Source organism: Rhipicephalus microplus, chromosome 6 (assembly GCF_043290135.1).
Source record: "Rhipicephalus microplus isolate Deutch F79 chromosome 6, USDA_Rmic, whole genome shotgun sequence".
NCBI lineage: Eukaryota > Metazoa > Arthropoda > Arachnida > Ixodida > Ixodidae > Rhipicephalus > Rhipicephalus microplus.
The window spans coordinates 59,531,666-59,553,030 of record NC_134705.1 but is presented as its reverse complement, the minus strand read 5'-3'; the positions used below and the strand labels follow the sequence as shown (position 1 = coordinate 59,553,030).

General features: G+C 43.8%; 1 protein-coding gene across 1 annotated transcript in view; it reads right to left on the bottom strand.

Moving 5' to 3' along the window:
• The window catches only part of LOC119167631 (uncharacterized), a 36,933-nt gene extending 18,351 nt beyond the window's left edge, over nt 1-18,582 (bottom strand). Inside the window, exons 1-2 of the mRNA XM_075865999.1 lie at nt 18,304-18,582; nt 3,818-4,088 (exon numbers count right to left, since the gene is read on the bottom strand). Of these exons, the coding sequence (XP_075722114.1) occupies nt 3,818-4,060 (243 nt within the window). The 5' untranslated portion in view covers nt 4,061-4,088; nt 18,304-18,582. The remainder of the gene's footprint in view (nt 1-3,817; nt 4,089-18,303) is intronic.
• Between the last annotated feature and the right edge of the window lie 2,783 nt (nt 18,583-21,365).

The following is a 21,365-nucleotide window of genomic DNA, read 5'->3' as shown; positions in this document are numbered from 1 at the left end:
AGGAAGGAGAAGCAGGGCATTCTGCCTGGCTCATTCAGCATGCCCCTCTGTGGCAGAAGAATGTTGATTGTAATGCTGGCCAGATGGAAGTGGAGGCAGCACTATGCTTGTTTGAGCAGTCACTTGAAAAAACAAGCTTCGTTATACGACAATTCTGTCGGACGGTGACAGCAGGACATTCCATGCACTCGCAGAAAAAGAGATGTACGGCTTTATAAAGATGGCCAAAAAGGACTGCATAAATCATGTACAAAAGCGTATGGGAGCTGCCTTAGGTACCCTTGTAGAGAAAAAAAAGCTCAAGGTGGCTCACTTGGTGGAAAGGACAGACTTACACAACAAAAGATAAAGAAGATCCCCTCATACTATGGCTACGCATTTAGAAGCCACAGGAACGATGTTCCAGGTATGCAGAAGGCTGTTCTAGCAACTTTGAACCACATGTGTTCAACTGACGAGGCACCAAAGCATGGCCTTTGCCCTGAAGGCCCTGAATCCTGGTGCAAATTTCAGAGAGCTCTTGCGAAAAATGAGAAGCCGCCACCACACAAGGACAGCCTGCCTGATTTCGTAACTGAGGCATTGGAGCCTGTGTTTAGGCGGCTGAGCGACAATGCCCTCTTGGAAAGGTGCAGCGATGGGATCACCCAGAACCCAAGTGAGAGCCTGCACACTATGATTTGGCAGCACGCCCACAAACCTCAGCATGCATCCTTGCGGAGCATTGAAAAGGCAGTTGCCGAAGCCATCAGCCTCTTCAACTAAGGCACAACCAAGAGCAACGTGGAAATTGCCGAGAAGCTGGGCTACAGCGCTGGCAATAACTTGGTGTGTCGCAGCCTTGAGAAGAACAAGGGCAGGCTGCAAAAATCACGAAGAGAGCATCTCGACAGCAGTTCAATAAAGGAAAGACTTTCAAAGCGTCACAAGCCAGCAGGGGACTCTGCTTACAGCCCTCGTCTGCTGTAAACAGTCATGATGGCAAATAGTGAGAATTGTTGCAAAAATAAATATTCTTGGTTTTAGACCTAAACATTGTGTAAATCTATTGTCTATCCAAGGACAACATTATTCCATGATTTTTTTGTGTTCCTTTCACTTGCAAGGCACTGGAACGACCACAAAGTAAAAAAATAATAATTCTCATGCTGAATTATTGACTATTTTATAAGTCTAGAACAAGCTGTGAGCAGTATTCTGGGTGGGTACAGTGAAATTTAGCATGGCCATTTATCCTATAATGTAAAGCTACAGAATGATGTCATTATTATCGCTCTAGCTTCACTTTAGCAAAAGTTAAAGTTGCTAGAAACTTCAAACGCGTTTTTCTCAGTTTGATGTTTTTGCACATTGCACTCGGCCTTACGGGGGTTTTTACTATGTTAAACTTGAGTGAATGCGACAAAGTTGGTATCATTTTATTCGTCTTGACATGATCTAGGGGGTGATGCTATTTCTATTTCTCTAGCATCACTTTAAAAATTACCATTGAAGATTTTAGTGAGAGTAATTTATTGTAATATAGTGACCATAAGTGTTCGTTCGTATTATTGCTTATAAAATGCCTTCAAATGGATAAAAATAGCATCACCCCCTCCAGCAAGCCTCCAGCATTGGGATTATGCATTTACTTTTTGGATTTAGCAAGAATAAATTGCCAAGAAATCCCATAAGAAGTACGCAATTAATTAACCTTCAGACCTTCATACTTTCTAAACCACTTGAAATATTAAGAAACAAATTAGTGATTTGAACTCAGCATGAAAAACTAGCTTAGGTAGTGAAGTTCGGTTAAGATTGAGCAAGAAATTTAAAAAAAATTTTAGAACCCACGTCCCCCCTTAAAAACAGCGGCAGTTGAATGCTATTACTAGCTCGCTGCTTTTGGTCACTTTGATCGCGAATATAGATCGAGATTCTTTAGTCACGAATATAGGTTTACAGCTGGTTATGAACAGCATTTTCGGAAAAAAAAGGTCGACGTATATTCGGATAAATATGATACGCTGCCATAGAGAAGGCCCTCGTAGAGTGGTTGCGTCAGGCACACAGTGCAGCTATTGCTGTGGATGGCGCGATTTTGAAGGAGAAGGCGGACATTATTGTGATGTGCTGCAATACTGACGACTTTTAAGCCTCCAATGGCTGGTTAGATCACTTTAAAACACGAAATGGAGTTGTCTACAGCAGCTGCTGCAGAGAGAGCTCGTCTGTCCGCTCCTCCACTGCTCAACAATGGACCGCATGGCTGCCGGAACTGATACGGCACTACAAGCCCTGCGACGTATTCAACGCGGACGAAACTAGATTATTTTACAATATGCAGCCAGACCAGACAGTGATGTTCAAATGAGAGAGTTGTCACGGTGGTAAGCGGAGGAAAGAGTGTCTTACTGTGTTGCTTTGTGCTAATGAAGACTGCTCAAAGAAGCTTCCTGCTCTCGTGATCGACAAGTTTGAGAAGCTGTGATGCTTCAAGAATTCGAAAAGGCTGCTGTGCCAGTACACATTTACTGCAAGACCTGGATGACTGCTGCCAAATGGCTGCATACCTGCAGCAGCTGGTCTAGAGAATGGGGACTAAAACAAAGACTTTTCTTCTGCTTGACAAGATGGCCAAGCAGCTCTCAGTGCTTTATGCAAGCAATGCACTACATCGCTAGCGCACGGGACGCAGTCATGCAAGAAAGAATCGCCAACTCTTTCAGGCACTGCGGTTTTAAGAGAAGTGGCGCCTGTTCCAGTGACGCTGCAATGTTTGATGACGACAAACCTGAGGTCAGGCACCTGGACCTGCTTAGATAATTCGCGGACTATGTTGGTGCCGACGACGATGTCACTGTGTGCAGTACAGTGTAGAATGACATTATTCAAATTGTGCGTCCTGACTCTGCGGAAGCTACCAACAAAGAAAAGATGGATGATACTGCAAATTCAAGCACTTCTGTACCGGCTTACACGAACGTGTTGCATTACAACGACAATATTCGGCAGTGTGCATGCGCACACGACGAGATCGGCGACTCACAGCAAGATGTCGCAGCTCTCGAAAGAAAGCTTATGTGTCGTGGCCGGGCCAACTTGCAGAAAAAAATTGCAGATTTAAGAGGTGAGAATAAAGGTTCGTTCACGCCTCCAATAAAATACGTGCTTGTCATTTTTTCACATTGCTCGGAGTAGCACAATATTGCATTGCAGACTTGCTCAGGCCTTATGTACCGACTGTTGTGGGGCAGCAATGAAAGTCAGTGCCTATAATCTTATTTTTTCGATTATGTGTAGCCCAAATTATAGGACGGTTTTGCGTGGTCCCCTGAAAGGCGTATAATCGAGGGTCCACTGTAAATCCTTTTAAGACTTGTATTTCTTTCTGTTTATTCCAAACTCATTAAGCATTTACATGAAAGTCTGGTGTACCAGTACTTGGATTTTACATACTCCTATTTAAACAGACCACAGTCCTCTTCTCCATAGAGGCCTGTTGCAATGAGGTTATACTTTATGCATTTGTGCCTTATTGTGTTGGCATTCAAGGAATCGCAAGAGCGTCATGTTGCATCGTGAATTAAAGTAATCCTCGATTCTAAAATGCTGGCTCTTCATTGTACAGATCCCAGCTCATGGACCCCCGTGGGCAGAGCCAGTGGCCTTCAACAGTGGCGATGTCCATTCACAAGTTACACACAAACGTGGAGAAGGCAATCACCCATGCCGAGTATCAATGCAACTGTCCTGTCTTTCCTGTCTTTCTCTCTACTTTTGTGTTCGTTCGTTTTTTAGGTGGACATATATTCTTGACACGAGCATTCACGCTTACCTGAAACCACTGGTCGAAGAGGCTCATGCGGCACTGGAAAAGCGAGGGTGGTGCATCGGGGTTCCCGATGGTGAGGTGCGACAGCCCCAGGGTGCCGTCGCCGGCAAGTCCGAAGGGAGTGTACTTCTCGGCCAGTACGTGCAGGAAGTCGTCACGCTGCAGGTCACTGTACTCTCCAAACCAGCTGAGAAGGTAAGCAGACTGCTCGGCAGCGCTGCACGCGGGGCCCTTCTGGCTCAGCATCTTCGCCCACCAGGATTATGAAAAGCACCTATGTCAAGAAAGAAAAGAAAGCCACAAACTATTCCAGCGTTTGAGAGCACATTATGCTCTTCTAAACAAAGAGGACACTAGTATCACGAGGCACACACACTTAGTGACAAAAGGCATAAAGAAAAATTGGCCCGAATCTACATGTTACACTGTAAATGTCGTCGAAAGACGATAGTCTTGAGTCAGGAGAGAGTGAACAAAACGTTTATTTGATGTCCAGCACAAAAAAATCGGTGAATGGTATTCTGAAGGCGCTGCGTTAGGAGTGCCTCGAGCGTGTAACGGACGCAAACAAGCACCTCTAGTTACGTTGGGCACAAGCGCTATCTGGCAGTTATCTTCGAAAACGAAGGCATGCGCGACCGCGGAGAAAGATGCGCGCCAGGCACGGAGGTGATAAGGTATAGAATGCAAATCAACGGGCAGGTGCCACCACCATGCCGTCGTAGCAAAGCCTTGGAAACATCTTCTTGAGCATCGCGTTGCACTGTCAGCGCAGCGCGTTGAACGCTACAGTCCTTAGAGTTACTTGTATGTGCCTCTTCTAGTATAAAGGCAGACATACAAAACATAGACATGTTGTTATGGTACCTCAGATATGCGCAATATTTGCTTTTTTAATTGACAATCGCACAACTATGAACGCTTAATTTTGAGCAATATTGGTGGGCGCTGCGGATGAGGTTAGCCGTTTGGTGCCGCTTGAGGTATCGTTTTTTTTTTTTTTCTCATCAGACAGCCTGTCATGCTGAAGTAAGGGGTACTGCCTTTTTAGACAACCAGAATCATTGAAACTGATGACCATAATTTGGCAGCACATTATAGTAATTTAGTGACATCAATTTCTGACGTAAGTATAATCATCCTAGTGTGAGCAGCCTGAAGAAAGCTACATTAGTTGTATTTAAAACCAAACTCATGTTTAATAATATAGGTTACCTGCAACGAATACTTGATGAAAGTGCATACCATCATGTATGTGTTGTGGTATGATTGAATTTGCTGTTAGTGCACTATGCATGAGCGTACTTCAAGCATGGTTTAAACACATCTGCAATGTGGAAATTGCGTTTTTTTTTTTAAGGTTGCAACTGCATTCGCCAAGTAAATTAGGAAAGTTTTGCTTGTAACATCTCTAGTTTGTGTACATCGTGCTTGTTTTAAAACACATTGCTGCAAATCATTTTAAATAGACTGACAAATTCAGTTTTGCTAAGAGACACAAGTCACTAAATTGTTTTTTCAATGTTTCCATTGCAGCCTATGCATGCACCTCGCATGAACTGAGTGTGAAAGGATTCCGGACAAGCCTGTCATCAATGGTGGCTCGTGGAAAACTTGGCTACTGAAGGTACAACAGCTGCACATGGCTTCTGTTTTCTATGGAAAGAAAACTTCACTAAGCCCCGCCCCCCCCCCTGTTGCTGTCTTCAAGTAGCTCACATGTTCAGTGTTTTCAAAATTAAGCCTCTTGTTTTTCTTCAAAAAAGTCAGTGCTGTAAGTTATGTATATAAAAGCCACCTTTGCAGATAGCCAAGTGTTCAGGGAAACACAATGTGCAACAATCAGTATCACAGTCAGCCGTGCCGTTGAATAAGATTCCATAATTAACTTATTAGTGACTGCAGCAGGCGGCCATACACGTATTAAAAATTTTAGCCTGTTCCATTTCTACATAATAGCAGCGATGGCGTAGTGGTTAGAGCATCCGCCTCGCATGCAAAAGGTCCATGGTTCAAATCCTGGTGCCACGCAGTTCCCAACCGGATAAAAAAAAATCCGCGTGGTGATGGAACTGCATTACGAGGCCTGGGGTGCGGCCTCACCGGTAATCACCGGCGGGAACGCACTCCCTCACCAGAGAAGGACTGGCCACCCTGGTGCAGTATCTGGCCACTACCTCCCACATGCATACGTCAAATAACTCACGGCCCTCAGTCCCCAGCAGCTGCGAAGCAACTAACCACGGCGGCGGTCAGATCTGCAACGCAGCAGAGGGTGCTAAGAATCTCAGGATCCGGACAGGCCGCCATTGGAACCTGAACTTGGCAATGTTTAATGCTAGAACCTTATCTAGTGAGGGAAGTCTAGCTGTACTATTCGAGGAGCTAGAGGGTGTTAAATGGGATACAATAGGGGTCAGTGAGGTTAGGAGGACAGGTGAGGCCTATACGGTGCTACAGAATGGCCACGTACTTTGCTATCGGGGCTTGGCTGACAGAAGAGAACTGGGAGTGGTGTTCCTAATTCACAGAAACATATGTGGCAACATAGAGGAATACTATAGCATTAATGGAAAGGGTGGTAGGTACCGTAATTAAACTGAATAAGAGATACAAGATGAAAGTGGTACAGGCTTATGCGCCTACATCCAGCCATGATGACGCTTCAGTTGAAAGCTTCTACGAAGACGTGGAATTGGCAATTAGTAAGGTAAAAACACAGTATACAATACTGATGGGAGACTTTAATGCAAAGGTAGGGAAGAAGCAGGCTGGAGAACAGGCAGTAGGAGATTATGGCATCAGCACTAGAAACGCCAGAGGAGAGCTACTAGTAGAATTAGCAGAACACAATAATTTACGGATTTTGAATACCTTCTTCCGAAAACAAGGAAACCGCAAGTGGACATGGAGGAGCCCAAATGGCGAAAATAAGAACGAAATAGACGTCATAATGAGTGCACACCCAGGCATCGTGCAGGATGTGGAAGTGGTTGGCAAGGTAGGATGCAGTGACCATAGAATGGTACGGTCTCGAATTCGCCTGGACTTGAGGAAGCAATGAGAGAAACTGATACGCAAGAAGCCAATCAATGAGCTAGCACTGAGAGGGAAAGTACAGGGATTCAGAGTCTCGCTTCAGAACAAGTACTCGACTCTTAGTGAGGAAACCAACCTTAGCAAAGATACAATGAATGATAATCTGACGAGTATCATTACGGAGTGTGCAGTGGAAGTTGGAGGCAGGGTAGTTAGACAGGACACTGGCAAGCTTTCCCAGGAAACGAAGAATCTCATTAAGAAGCGTCAAATCATGAAAGTCTCAAGTACAACAGACAAAATAGAGCTGGCAGAGCTTTCGAAGTTGATTAATAGGCATAAGGTATCCAATGTAAGAAGGTATCACATGGAGAGAATTGAACATGCTTTGAAAAACGGAGGAAGTGTCAATGCAGTAAAGAGGAAACTTGGGATAGGCAAAAATTGGATGTATGCACTAAGGGACAAAGAAAGCAAAATAACTACCAATATGGATAGAATAGTTAAAATAGCAGAGGAGTTTTACAGAGATCTGTACAGTAGCCAGGACAACCACGACTTTAATACTATAAGAACTAGCAGTAACCCAGATGACACCCTACCAGTAATGATAGAAGAAGTGAGAAAAGCTTTGGAGAGCCTGCAAAAAGGCAAAGCTGCTGGTGAGGATCAGGTAACATCAGATCTGCTGAAAGATGGAGGACAGATTGTGTTAGAAAAACTAGCCAACCTGTTTACGAGGTGTCTCCTGACGGGAAGAGTACCAGAATCTTCAAAGAACACTAACATCATCTTAATACACAAGAAAGGAGATAACATGGACATGAGGAATTACAGGCCGATCAGCTTGCGCTCGATAGTATACAAGCTGTTTACAAAGGTAATTGCTAACAGAGTTAAGAAAACATTAGAATTCAATCAACCAAAGGAACAAGCAGGATTTCGAACAGGCTACTCAACAATCGACCACATTCATACTATCAATCAGGTAATAGAGAAATGCTCAGAATATAACCAACCACTATACATAGCCTTCATAGATTACGAGAAGGCATTTGATTCAGTAAAAAATATCAGCCGTCATGCAGACACTGCGAAATCAGGGTGTCGATGAAGTATATATAAACATCCTGGAAGAAATCTACAGGGGACCAACTGCTACCATAGTGCTCCATAAAGAAAGCAACAGAATACCAATCAAGAAGGGTGTAAGGCAGGGAAACACAATCTCCCCAATGCTATTTACCGCGTGCTTACAGGAGGTTTTCAGAAGCCTAGAATGGGAACAGCTAGGGATAAGAGTTAATGGAGAGTACCTCAGTAACCTGTGCTTTGCCGATGGCATTGCATCGCTGAGTAACTCAGGGGACGAATTGCAACTCATGATTACGGAGTTAGACAAGGAGAGCAGAAAGGTGGGTCTTAAATGAATCTGCAGAAAACGATGGTAATGTGCAACAACCTCGGAAAAGAGCAGCGCTTCGAGATAGGTAATAGTGAACTTCAAGTTGTAAAAGACTATGTCTACTTAGGGCAGATAATAACCGCGGAGCCGAACCACGAGAGTGAAGTAACTAGAATAAGAATGGGGTGGAGCACATTTGGCAAGCACTCTCAAATTATGACAGGTAGATTGCCACTATCCCTCAAGAGGAAGGTATATAACAGCTGTATCTTGCCGGTACTTAGCTACGGAGCAAAAACTTGGAGACTTACAAGGAGGGTTCAGCTTAAATTGAGGACGACGCAACGAGCAATGGAAAGAAAAATGGTAGGTGTAACCTTAAAAGACAAGAAGAGAGCAGAGTGGATTAGGGAACAAACGGGGGTTAAGGATATCATAGCTGAAATCAAGAAGAAATGGACATGGGCCGGGCATGTAGCGCGCAGACAGGATACCCGCTGGTCGGTAAGGGCAACTAACTGGATTCCCAGAGAAGGCAAGCGGGTTAGGGGGAGACAGAAGATTAGGTGGGCAGATGAGATTAAGAAGTTTGCGGGTATAAATTGGCAACAGCAAGCACAGGACCGGGTTAACTGGCGGAACATGGGAGAGGCATTTGTCCTGCAGTGGACGTAGTCAGGCTGATGATGATGATGATGATTTTTACAAAGGTCCGAAAAATTCTGGCATGCCTGTGCTCAGATATCTCACTGGAAAGTTTAGTTGTGGCTTGCATCATTATGCATGCAGGACAGTAAGCACTAGCACACAGCTACTACTCTCTGAGGTGCCGCATTTAATCTTACCATGGGTCGAAGCCATAGACAAACATTATAATGGTTACCTTTATACTACCGGCTGCTGATAGCAAGCACTGACTGCTCATCCCACCAGAGAGTAATATTGTGCTGATACTCACTGCCTTGCATGCGTAATCACGAAATTCACAATTAAACTTCCGCGTGGAATATCTCTGAGCATGCTTAAAGAATTTTTTTACGTGGGAGCGTGTAGAAACAAAACTGCCAAAAACTTTTCGATGCACACATACCCACTTATTGTAGGCACCAAAATTTCGTTATTCTTAGTTGACTGAGCAGCTGACAGCATTATTATCTTAGTTTACGTTGCCCTGGACACATACCTTATCTGCAAAGGCGGTTTTCTGTTCTTAGGGCTGAAATTTAATGCAAGCACAAAGCCCGTCTCTGAATATGTCATTGCTGCTTCCTAAGGTTTTATGTCATGTTTAATTTTTGTGTAATCTGCAGATAGTCACTTAAAATTGAACTTTTTGAATTGCAATAATGCTGTAACAGATCAATTTTATTTTAACTGTAATATTGACTAAATATTTTGTTTTAATGTGTTTTTGTAACCTTAGTTCATTGTCTTCTTGAATTTAATGCCATAGGTGCAATCAAGTGATCTTCTACTGTCGTACTTAATCATACCTCACTTAGCCAAAAGAACACCATGTTTCATAAGTTACAGTGATACCTAACCATGTTAAACAATGTTAATGATGACTGACAGAAGGCATTCTGGAATAATGCAGCATTTTTACTTCACTGTGTCTTTTGTGCGAGTATTTTGGGATAGAATTAGAATTTGGGATGTTGCCAAAAGCACAATTTGATTATTAAACACAGATTTGTGGTGAAACCAATTAATTTCGACTACTCATGGTTCTAGCATACCTAAAGTTAAGCACACCGGTTGAGAAAAAAATCAATAGTTCGACAGCTGTTTTTTGGCTGTAACAAATTTTCCACCTTCACTTATTTACTACTAGGCCAATAATGTGTTTGCTAAGCTAGCCTGCTAATTTTTGTTCCACTGATAGAAGTCTGCTAAAAAAAAAACAGATTGTGCCTTTCGAAAGTGTGCACGTTTCTGGACCAAGTATCTCGCCAGCAACTCAATTGGTTTGTATAATCATAGTTACTATAAAGCATGCAAGTTTTGGGACAAAGTGAGTAGTCACTGTTATTTACTATAATAAAGGTTACAAGTATGCAACAAGATTTGTTGAAATCTCGCAATTACTTTTGGATGTGCAGTATGATGCATTCCAGGCAACACCAGAAACGAAAATCAGTTGATGTTTAAAAGCCTGTCTTGTCTCCAAGCAAAACAGATTATCGTAATCATGGACGGCAGTCACTAATTCATTCTTTCAACGAATAGGGCACCAATTTTGCTGGTTAGAAAAGAGCCCACACTCAATTTGATGCAAACTATGCTGCTGCCCGTGCTTGTCACTCTAAACAGTCAACAGCTAAAGGCTCCGATTGCAAAACGCTGACATGATGCAACAAATTAACCATGAGAAAGGCTCAACAAGCTGGTTTCTATAAAAAGTAAATGTCTAAAAAGGTGCTAAAAAGATCTAGCAAAAGTCTTTTTAGAATCTTGGCAAGGACTTTACTAGGCTTCTAATAATATAAGTATAGTAAATGTTTACTAAGGTTCTTAAAAATCAAGGAAGACGTTTTTTAGAATTATTGCTAGAAGTTTTCTAGCTGTATAATAACTTGGTGTTAGCACAGCTACAAACGGTTTTCAAGCTGCTTAGGTTTAAGTGGGGACACGGGTCTTAGAAGGGCAAAAATCGCAAAAAAATCAACTTTTTGAAGCTGACATTTTCGAAATCTGAGCCTATTTTTGCACTTATCTGAGAAGTTTCTAGCTTCTCGCACCATTATTTCTGGCGCAAAATCAATTTATAACATCCCTGTGAGCGCAACATGTGAGCGCAAACTGACGCTAAAATCGTGCTTTTTCCCCGCCAAACTGTCGCAGTTACACACGAGCTATCGTGTTCATCTTGATCTCGTTTGGAAGGGTCATTCTTCAATTTCAATTTCCCGCCACCGCTAGCTCCCCTTGCTCATTGTTTTTTTAGCAAAAACGCGTCATCTAGAATCACTAGTGCGCGATTCAATTGGCTGCTTGGGGCACGTGACCAAATTTATTCACCCGATTGGCCAAGGGCACTTTCGGCGTCTGCTTCACCATCGTGACGCGCACGGACATGCACCATTTTGTCATGGTGCTACTGACTGCTTGCCGCAGTAAAGAAGTTCCGTGCTACAGTAATTTGTGAAGTGGGTGTGGTGGTGGTTCGTTGACTGTGAACTTCAGAAAGATTCCCGCTATGGCTCAGGACAACGAGGATAACGAACTCGACGTGGCCAGCGGCGGTCGCAGAGTCACCGGTGTAGGCCTAACTCACGTACGAGCCCGTTGGTTGCTGACAACGTTACTGAGAACGGCTGTGTTTTGCAGCCTCATCAGTTAGAGGACGGCAAGTAAAAATTAGAAGTGAAGCTACTAGAGATATCAATCTTTGTAGTGACGGAACAGAAGGGCAGTCTTATCGCTAAACCCGCTGATGTTGTGGTTCCCCCCACCTGACGAAAGGACCTTGACGAAAGGACCTTGAGTACGCCGCGCGTCGACCAACAACAGAAAGTCAATCCGTTCGCAATGAACATGCTCGCGGCCCTCGCAATGGAGGCTACTGGCAACAGGTAGACTGCTGTTAACGACGTGTTCGCAACGTTGTCACGATCTTCGCTCGAAAATGCGGCAGTCTTACGTGAAAAGAAAACTAGCACTTTGGCACTCGTGTAGCCTAGAAATTGATGAGGGAGGGAGCAACTTTGGTTCGCGACACTTACGGATAACTTATTCTGGACAGGTCGGAAAACATCGCCGCGTTATTCGACGGATCGTGGATGATGCACGCACATTTGTAGCACATCGCCGTCAGTGCAGTCACCGAACTGATAAGCGGCCTCGCGGCAGACGAGCACACGGCGACAACTTGCTACAGGACTAGAAGAAACGACACGCTCGTAAAAACAATCAGTCCTATTATATTCCTGGTGCATATTAACTGACTAAAGGTATGTGTGCCATGATATTTTCCTTCGGAACGGCAAAATTAAGTTTTAACAGCATTATTCTTGAAGCACAGATTTTGACCACTTTCTTTTGCTTGTTCGGTAAAAGTGGACCAAGGACAACTAGAGCTGTAATTGTTTTTGCACAATGTAGCTAAATGTGCACAAAAAACAATGCTGGGAGCATATTTTTAATGGGCAGCTTCATTTTTTTTTTATTTTAATACAAAAATTTCTGTATCTGGTTTCATGCAATGAACTTTACTGTGCTGTAATTCGAGAAGTACTTGTTCGATTTTTGATCAGCTTGCAGCATTGCACTCCTTAGGCTTTCTAGCATTCATTTATATGTCAATGGCTATGTAATTATAAGCGCATACACATTTACAGTTAAAAATGTTAGAATTCTTTGTTTTCTTCATTTTCTCAAAATCGCACTTGAAATGAAAATTACTGCAATATATCTGAAACTATTACAGATAGCAGAATATTTTATTTCGCAGCATGAAGCTATATGTTTGGAGCGCACAACATAGAAAGAAGATTTTGATTTCTCTTGATGCAAGCTCTTCAGACTAGTCTTTTGTGTGACCATACAATGGCCACGTTCAGGGCTGTGAAGTTTAGTGTACTGTAATGTAAGAAATAATGGCCCATTCAAAAAAGTGCTTCTTATGTTGCATGTCTTAGGTATGCTTTCTACTGTCAATCCCCATGTAATTTAAAATTTTTGACAGGTGGTTATTTTTCTATTATGACAAGAATAATAGAAATTATCTTGATTACTTAATTAACTAATGAAGCTACAGAAAAAATAACTACATTTTTTGAATCCGGTGAACAACCTAAGTAAGCATGCCAACTTTTCTCACACTTGGTTCAAAAATAAACGAGAGAGCCCTAAGAACCACGTCCCCCCTTTGAAGAACATCTCAACAAGACTCTTTATATACCTTTGGACTATTCTTTTGAGCGTTTACTAGAAGTTTTTTAGCTTTTCTTGTGTTTCGTGGGACGAATGTTGAGAAGATACCAACAGGTTAATTTTGTAAAGGTACTCCCATGTAAAAAAGTACAGTGAGCGCCATGTATCCAGTGCTCTATATAAGCATTGTATCCCATGCAAACACATATTGAACAATGGTTGCAGGCAGGCTTGGGTTCACATTTTCAATACCGATGTTGCACAATGAAAAGGAAGTATCATGTTTGCTGCGATATAATAGTAGTCCTTCAGTTCAAAGATTACACTACTGCAGCAAAGCTTACAAAAAGAGTTAAATATATGTGCATATATTTGATCGGTGTAAAGTGATCTTGCATTTTACGTTAGAGTCCGTTTCATAGTGTTGAAGGCACAGGGTGCATGAAACTCAATAGGTGAAGTATGTTCAATCAGGCCCTTTCCTGTCTCCCTTTCAATTTAGCCAGTGCTTGCCACTTGAGATGCTGCCAGCTAACCCAATCATAAACCTTTCCAACCCATCTGTACAGGCTTGCAGAAGTTTAGCGTTGCAAATTTTGGCAGACGTGATCATGAATGCCTCGTCTACGCATTGCGCTTGTGAGCTCAAAATTGTCAGACCTGGTGAGTGGCCTTTTAAATCAACATGGGCCTAGTCGTGCCTTGGACACCGTGATAACGAATCAACAGGTGCGAGAACAGGCTGCTGAAGCCCTGGTGGCAGAGACAACCGTGTCTAAAGGCAATGATCAGCCTCCTCCGGAATTGGAAGCGGTCACTGACGCCTCGTTTACAGTGCAACAGGTCGTTGTTAGTGAAATCGCGCCTAGGGAAGGTACGTGACTCTTCGATGGTTCCAACGTAGTGCATGTAGAGAGCGGGACCGTGGCTGGTATGCAAACTGTAGCAACTCCAAAAGGTGTTCCATGTGAGACCGAGGCTTGTTCCAGTCGCCCTGATGGGGTCATTGAACAGATTGATGAGCTGGTGACTGCGCTCGCACCTCAGCAAGGGAATGACCTTTTGGATGTCAAAAGAAAGGAGGTCGAAGGTAGTCCAAAATGTAGTGAAGACATAACGCTACTGAAACCCGACAGTACTGCCAGAGAGGGCAAGCTATTGTTGAAAGTATTTCCTATAGATAACGTGGAAAATGCCTCAGAGGGCGAGAAGATACATTAGAGACTGTCGTAGGTGTACAAACAGACACAAGTTCGGTGGAGGATCGTTTAGAGGAAAACTCTAATCCCAGTAGTATGAACAGAGATTGTGTGGTGTTTGAAACATGCCTCGTGTGGCGGCTCGTAAACGATCGGCCGGACGCTATAAACTACCCAAAAATCAAGAAGGATGCGAATATCCAAGAGTTCAGATCTGTAGTTATAGGAGGGCACAGCGTCTGGTTTTGTGAGGGGTAGCGCAGATAAACTGGCCTGACAGCCCAATGGAGCAGAGAAATCGAAGGGTAAAAGCTGCAGAAAGGGTGGTGCACAGGCACATCTGAACTGTAAAATTTCCAATGGCGCAACCACGAAAATTTTAACAACCAAAAAAGGTTGTACGTGAGTGTCACCGCAAAAGAAAGAAGCGGGGATGTGCAGCACCACAAAAGGTGGAGGCAGAGGGCACGGCACAGCGAAAACGGAAGGGTGGGCCATCGGGCAACTCAACAAAACGTCTGTTGAGGCATATGGTCAGGCGATATTGGCGAGAGAGGAGTAGCAAAAACGGACGCGCGTCCCCAAAAGGAAGGCGTTGTTACAAAGAACAGGTTTGCGTGAACAACGATGTCGACAAGTTCTTAAAAGAAAGGCTGCTGGTCAAAAATTCAGGGTGGAATCAAACACCTAAGGACGATGGGGAGTCTTTCCCTTGCATTTCAGGAATCTTTGGTGTCACGAAGAGAGGCAGCCAAAATCACGAACGTGGCAAGATAGCAAAGTTCGGCTCAGAGGCCTCGTTATGCAACATATGTTTCAAAAGAGAATACTCCATGGCAACTTCGATGGTCCGAGCCACAAGGGCCATCCATTAGGTTTTTTTAAGTGCGACGGATTTCTTAGAGAACTTCGGCGACTTCCTTTCCTTTCCTTTCCACCCGCCCACCCGCCCGCCCGCCCGCCTGCCCGCCCGCCCGCCCCGCCCCGCCCCGCCCACACTCATGATGGGCTCGCGGCTGTTTCGCTAGCTTCAAACATGCCAAATTAGGTATTACGTGACGTCAATAGATGACGAAGGTATGTGACTGGTGCAAACGTGATAACCATGAGATGCGTGCCATGTGAGAACATGACGAAATGCCCCAATCAAGGCGCCAATACATATTGACGTGACGCGGTGCGATTGTTCGCCGACATTCATTTCGTTGCGTCATGCCGGCGTTGCCACACCAGGCGCCGCTCCTGCCATATACTCGCCGGCGCGGGCCACGCTGCGTTGCTTTGACCCATGCGTGTTTCAGCTTGTCCAGCGTCCCTTCGCCACAAAAAGAGGAAGACGCAGTGTTGTCTGGGTAATACATCGGCACGAAATGCTGCATGTCACATTTCGCACCGGTTGCCGTCGGGACGCGCTTAAGGACGCGGTCACGCCGGTCGTGCCTGGCGTCAAACTATAGAATGCTCGCGTTACGCTAACGTAACGTCGCTGTGCCCAACGTGCGCGCGCGTCAACGCAACTTTGCAGTATATTGGGCCCTTCATGATGCGCTCGTGGTTGTTTTGCTAGCACAACATATACCAAATTCGGTGTTACGTGACGTCAATGAATGACGAAATATACGACTGGTGCAAACATGATAATCGTGACACGCGTGTCATGTAAGAACATGGCAACATGCGATGCTCATAGCATGCTCGCGGGCATTTCGCTAGCTCTCCTTATACTAAATTTGATATCACGTGACATGAATAGATGAAAAAGGTAAACGACATATACAAACATGATAACCATGACATGGAAGCCATGTAGGCATCCTTTACCTATACCTCGTACTGTTGTGCTGATTTTAAAGTGACATATCAACATTTCTCATTCCTGCTTCGCATATCATCGATTCCCACTGTACGTGGAATCTGCCAATTTTTTTTGTTGTTTTGTTGCATATTGGAGTTGGTTGAACTTATGGTGCATACATTGAACACACCGATATTAGGGTTGCAGGTTAGGTGTGCTTCCGGTGTTGTTATTCTGCTTCACTCAAACATAAGAGAGAAATTTAGAGTAACTAGCGTACTTCTTTAAATTATTTGTAAAAGGGAAAATATGCCAGGTGGGGTTCGGCGGAATTGTCTGGCACTTACTAGGTCAGTGGTTGTGTTTTCATGTGTGTATGTGTTGTCTGTGCTGCCAAAATGAAACAGGTGGGGTACGCTACTTCATTAAGGACAGTCTTCACCAGACCGAACGTCAGCATGGTTCTCTCCGGACTGTGGCTGCAAACCTCAGCTCATCGCGATCTTTACCCCCCCCCCCCCCCCCCCCGTGCAAGAGACTGTCATGACTGTCATCATTATTGTTGTTTTTCAGCCTTTGCGAACTGGGCGAAAATATTTCGGCGCATTCCAAGCAAGGATGCGCCGTCAAAATGGGTTGATTTCTTGCCAGCAAAACGTGAACAAGCGATCCAGGACCCGTTCGCACAAAGAAAACGCACGAGCAAAGAAAGGCCATCGTGGACTCAACTCCATTCAAGGCTTTCCAGGGAAACAAGGAGGCAACTGGACGACTTTCAAGGTCAACATGGATCTGGAGAAACCAGAAGCAGCGTGGTATTTGCAGTTTTGGCTGAAAGCTACAACCCAAACCAGTTGTACCTGCACCTGGCGAGGAGAGGCAAAGCTTGTTCGAGAAGCGATGTGCTGGAAATTCACAGTTAAGCTGTAACTTATAACAAACGACGAGGAATTGTATGTGTGGTTAAAGGCAAGGAGAAAGGCACTATCTTCTGCAGCCCTTGCGGGAACACGCCGCAGTGCCTCAACGACAAGGGATTAGTTGACCACTCCTCCTTCCCCCCCTTTCTATATGATCAGCTAAATGGAGTGGCATGTTTTGCAGATAAGCTGTCAGGCAACTACATTGTACTTCTCAAACGCAGTCAGGCAAGTTTGGCATGTGTACCGGGAGCCGATCTTTCGAACCTCACCCTACTGCCCGAAGTGTTCTAGGAAACCAAGGTCATCTAGGATCATCGGACAAGTGCAAAATCTTGGTGACGTGAGCAAAAAGTTGGTGCAGTGCATTTGTGAACATATTTGGGCATCGTGTAGACAGCCCCCTCTCCACGTTCATTGTGTGGTGTCTTTCCCCGACTTCGTGGGTGGAGCATCTAACCATCGAGCGCCGTATTGGCTGAAGCCACGGAGAATGCGCCCAAGATTAGCAACGCGGTGCTATATAAGCGGAAGACTTTTGTATATTTTCAGTTCTCCTGTTCAGTTCTAGACTTCTTGAGTTCTACTTGATCCCTTGATCACCTCCTTTCGAATTCTCAGTTACTAACCATGAAAATAAATTGTCGTCCTTTTTACGAGCACCTCATCTGACTTGTTGGATGATGGTCCCTACTACTCGGCCCGCTACCAGAATGAGACCCGCGGGACCCGGTGTCGCAACAGCAAATGCCTCTGGGGTTAAGCAATGCTTGAATATAGCTTGCTGAATCAAAGAAATACAAATGTAATGTTTATTACACTGCTATAAAAGCAATGCTGGAACCAAAATTGAAGTCAACCCAACATGACTCCTTCATCATAACACATGTCGATTGCCATGTTATAAAATTAGACAGCCAGCACTGCAACAACAATTGACATTGCAACGACATTACCAGTCTTTTTTTTAAACAAGTTTCAAGACTTGGCTTGACTCTGCAGTAGAACACCTGACTGCCGCACAGAATGCTAGGGTTCGATTTCTGCTAAAATCTTGATTTTTATTTTTTTGCACCACAATTCACCAAGAATCAAAGTAATAAGTTTTATAGTGGAGTGTTCCCTGAACTGTATTGCAAAAGCAGTGAGCCATTCACCTGCCATGTAATAGCACATGTAATATTTTATTAATGATTTTATTTTACCAATACACAGTTGATGACAATACACATGTAGGCAATAAAACACGGTCATACCTCTTGTCGTCCAGGGGTAACCACGATGGAGATGATAGGCGAAGGGCGGTGGTCACGGGGCCAGTGCCTGAGCCAGCAGGGGCTCTCGTTGTGCCAGGGAGCCGAGGAAGCGGGCCACGAAGGGACCGTCGCGCTGTGCTAAAGTATGCAGGAATTCCCGCTGGCCCTCTGGTCCCCAGGAGGCAAAGTAGAGTTCGCACAGGGACAGCTGGCAGCGCAGCACTGATGGGCAGTTGCGGCGCGAAAGAGACAGAGTGTCTAGCTGGCCACACAATTCACCTGGAGACACGTAGAGACCACAGAATGCCTTCGGTCATTGCTCTGAGACACGCATGCATGAGCAGACACAATAGCCTATTAGCACACTTGCCGAATGATGCATACATTGCAAAACTGGAGTAATAAAAAGCCATTAAAGGGCCCCAAACTCCCTCCAGGGTTTTGGTTGCTAACACTTTAAGGGTACAGCTTGTCCATCCGCTGTCTCATGTCACACGGTCACGCAGTGGTCAATATAAACCTATACCACGGCTAACAATGCTTAAAACCACTGCAAAATATTCTAAGAAGGTCAAACACATTACAAACCACAGAAATAATCAAGAATTAATTGTAAAAACTTCTGTTAAGTTGCAAGAAAAGGCTTCTGAAGTGTACAGCTCACACTTGTGCCCTACAAAAAAGGGCACGACAGGAGGAACATCTGGCCAGAAGGAGAGATGCGCCATTAAATAAAGCATAGCACAGAAAAGGGAAAGATGAGTTAGGGTTGCATTTTAATCTTGAAGCACATCGAACTTTCGTATTATGACATAAAGCAAAAAGTTTCTGCAACCACGAGCGCATTATAGAATTGGGCACAACTATGACGTCACAACTCGGTTTTGACTTCTGGGTAGCTTGGGGGCTCTTTAAACTTAACAAGCTGACCTCTTAGTTTGACTTTTATGGGATAACGTCAATCAGGCTTTGAAAAGTGGACTTCGAAAAAAAATTCGAATAAAACAATAAAATAGCCAATAGACATGCCCAGTACATTCTGAAAATCTACTACTACACCATTACAGTCAACACGATCCCTAACGGAGACTAACTATTCTGGTTGAGGCACAGTGTATAAAATAAATCAGCAAGTATATCACCTGACCTTTCTGCTCTCTCATACTTAATTTCTCTGATCTGTGTTTTCCAAGTCTGCACTACTATGTACCCCATTCAGGTTAACCAACTCGCCCAACAACGAGTCTTACTCAAGCTTTGAAAGTGTATGTTGACTGTCACCTCTGTCTCATTAAAAGCACGTTCAACTTCTGTCCAGGGCAGTGCGAACGTATCTTCAGATGAAGCCAGGTCGCTTGTGTTGCACTCTAAAAGATTAGCTTAAAACTACCAGCAAGTTTAACACTTTACCACTCTCTGCAATCACTGGTTGCCTAAAACTGTGCCCCTTCCTTTGACAGCCATGACAGACAGCTGTTTATTATTATTTTTCACTACATACTAAAACACAGAGATATCTAACCCGAACTTAAAAAAAGAACACAGGCAGAGCAAGTGTTGACAGTACACTGCGTGTATCACTACCAACAAGCCCACTCTTACATTCTTTCAATGTTAGTTGCATGATCCTGTGCTTCAACCACCCATTGCTATGTCCCTAAAACGAAACATTACATGTGCCATCTTCTGCTTTATAGCTTGCAATGTTTTCAGTACACAAGCGATGAAAGACACTGTACAGAAGGTTATCCAGATTCTTTTATACTACCTGGCACCCCCTTTGTGCCCCGTTAAACGTATGCTTTCGAAAAAAAAAAAGCAGTGAAAGCATACCAATTCAAGCAAATAACTAGAAGCAGTGCAGAAAACTGATGATAAAGAAACACAGTCAAAAGCACTATCAGTGTGCTGTCAATTCAATGTTTCTTCAAAATTCACCACTTGGAGCTAAGTCCCCACAAGCACTTTGACACAAAAATGCCCTAAATAATGAGATTGCAAACATCCATACTGCTATTCTAGCAGGTGTTTACCGAGAAAACATCTCTCCTGAGTCGTCAGGCTTGGTGATGCCACGCTAAGACACTCATCTCAAGCTTTATTGATACTTTAATAAACTTCCACGATTTCAAAAATGTAGCATCCTGGAACTAGGGTGTGCATGTGCATTTATTACAGTGGGAGCCTAGGTGGCTGCCATAGCCATTTTTTACATTGTTTTTGTGTTGCATAGCCCTATCATAAAGACATTGCTCAGTTTGTCTAATGTATTTCCTTGTCATGCACTTCGGTGTTTCTAAGACAGCTTTCGTAGCTTTTATTGAGGTCGCAAGCACATGCAAAGCCATATTTTCATATAAAATAGTTGGACATACATCATCTATCAATAAATAAAATGCGAACTTGTCATACCAGCAGTCATAGCTTACTACATCAAATGCTAGATGTCGTGAATTTGCAACATACTACGCAAGCGAGGATTATGCAACAATAAATGTACTTCAGAACCGCATAACGTGTCGTGTGCACACCAAACGGAAGGAAGAAAAATAGCAGCAAAAAAACAGCAGGGAGGTTGACCAGCCTATAGGCAGCACACCAAAAAATTTTCATAAAAAGATTGAACTTTTGTCAATCAGCCGAAAAAAGACGAATAAGTGAGAGCTCTGGCACATGCTTCGAACACTCATTCATCAGCTACAAAACATTCGGTTCTAGCCTAGAGTAACCTTACACAAGATAGAGGGACAACCAGCCTGAAAAACAGTTTGTCGTGAATTCATGACACCCAGCAATAAAAGGTTAGTTAGCATATCACATAAAAACAGCACCCAAAAACAAAGGATGGGAAAAAGGAAGCAGGCAGCGGCACTGACTGACAACAAGATTTATTTGCTAGAACCGCGCAATATGTACTTGAGCACTATCTGACAAATATATGAAGAATGACAAAAAAAAAAAAAAACTGAATTCACCTATGACAACGTAATCATCATGACAGTGTGCCATGAACATCACGTGTGCCAGCATTCAAGAGACGTCAATTTCATTCCTTGATAGTG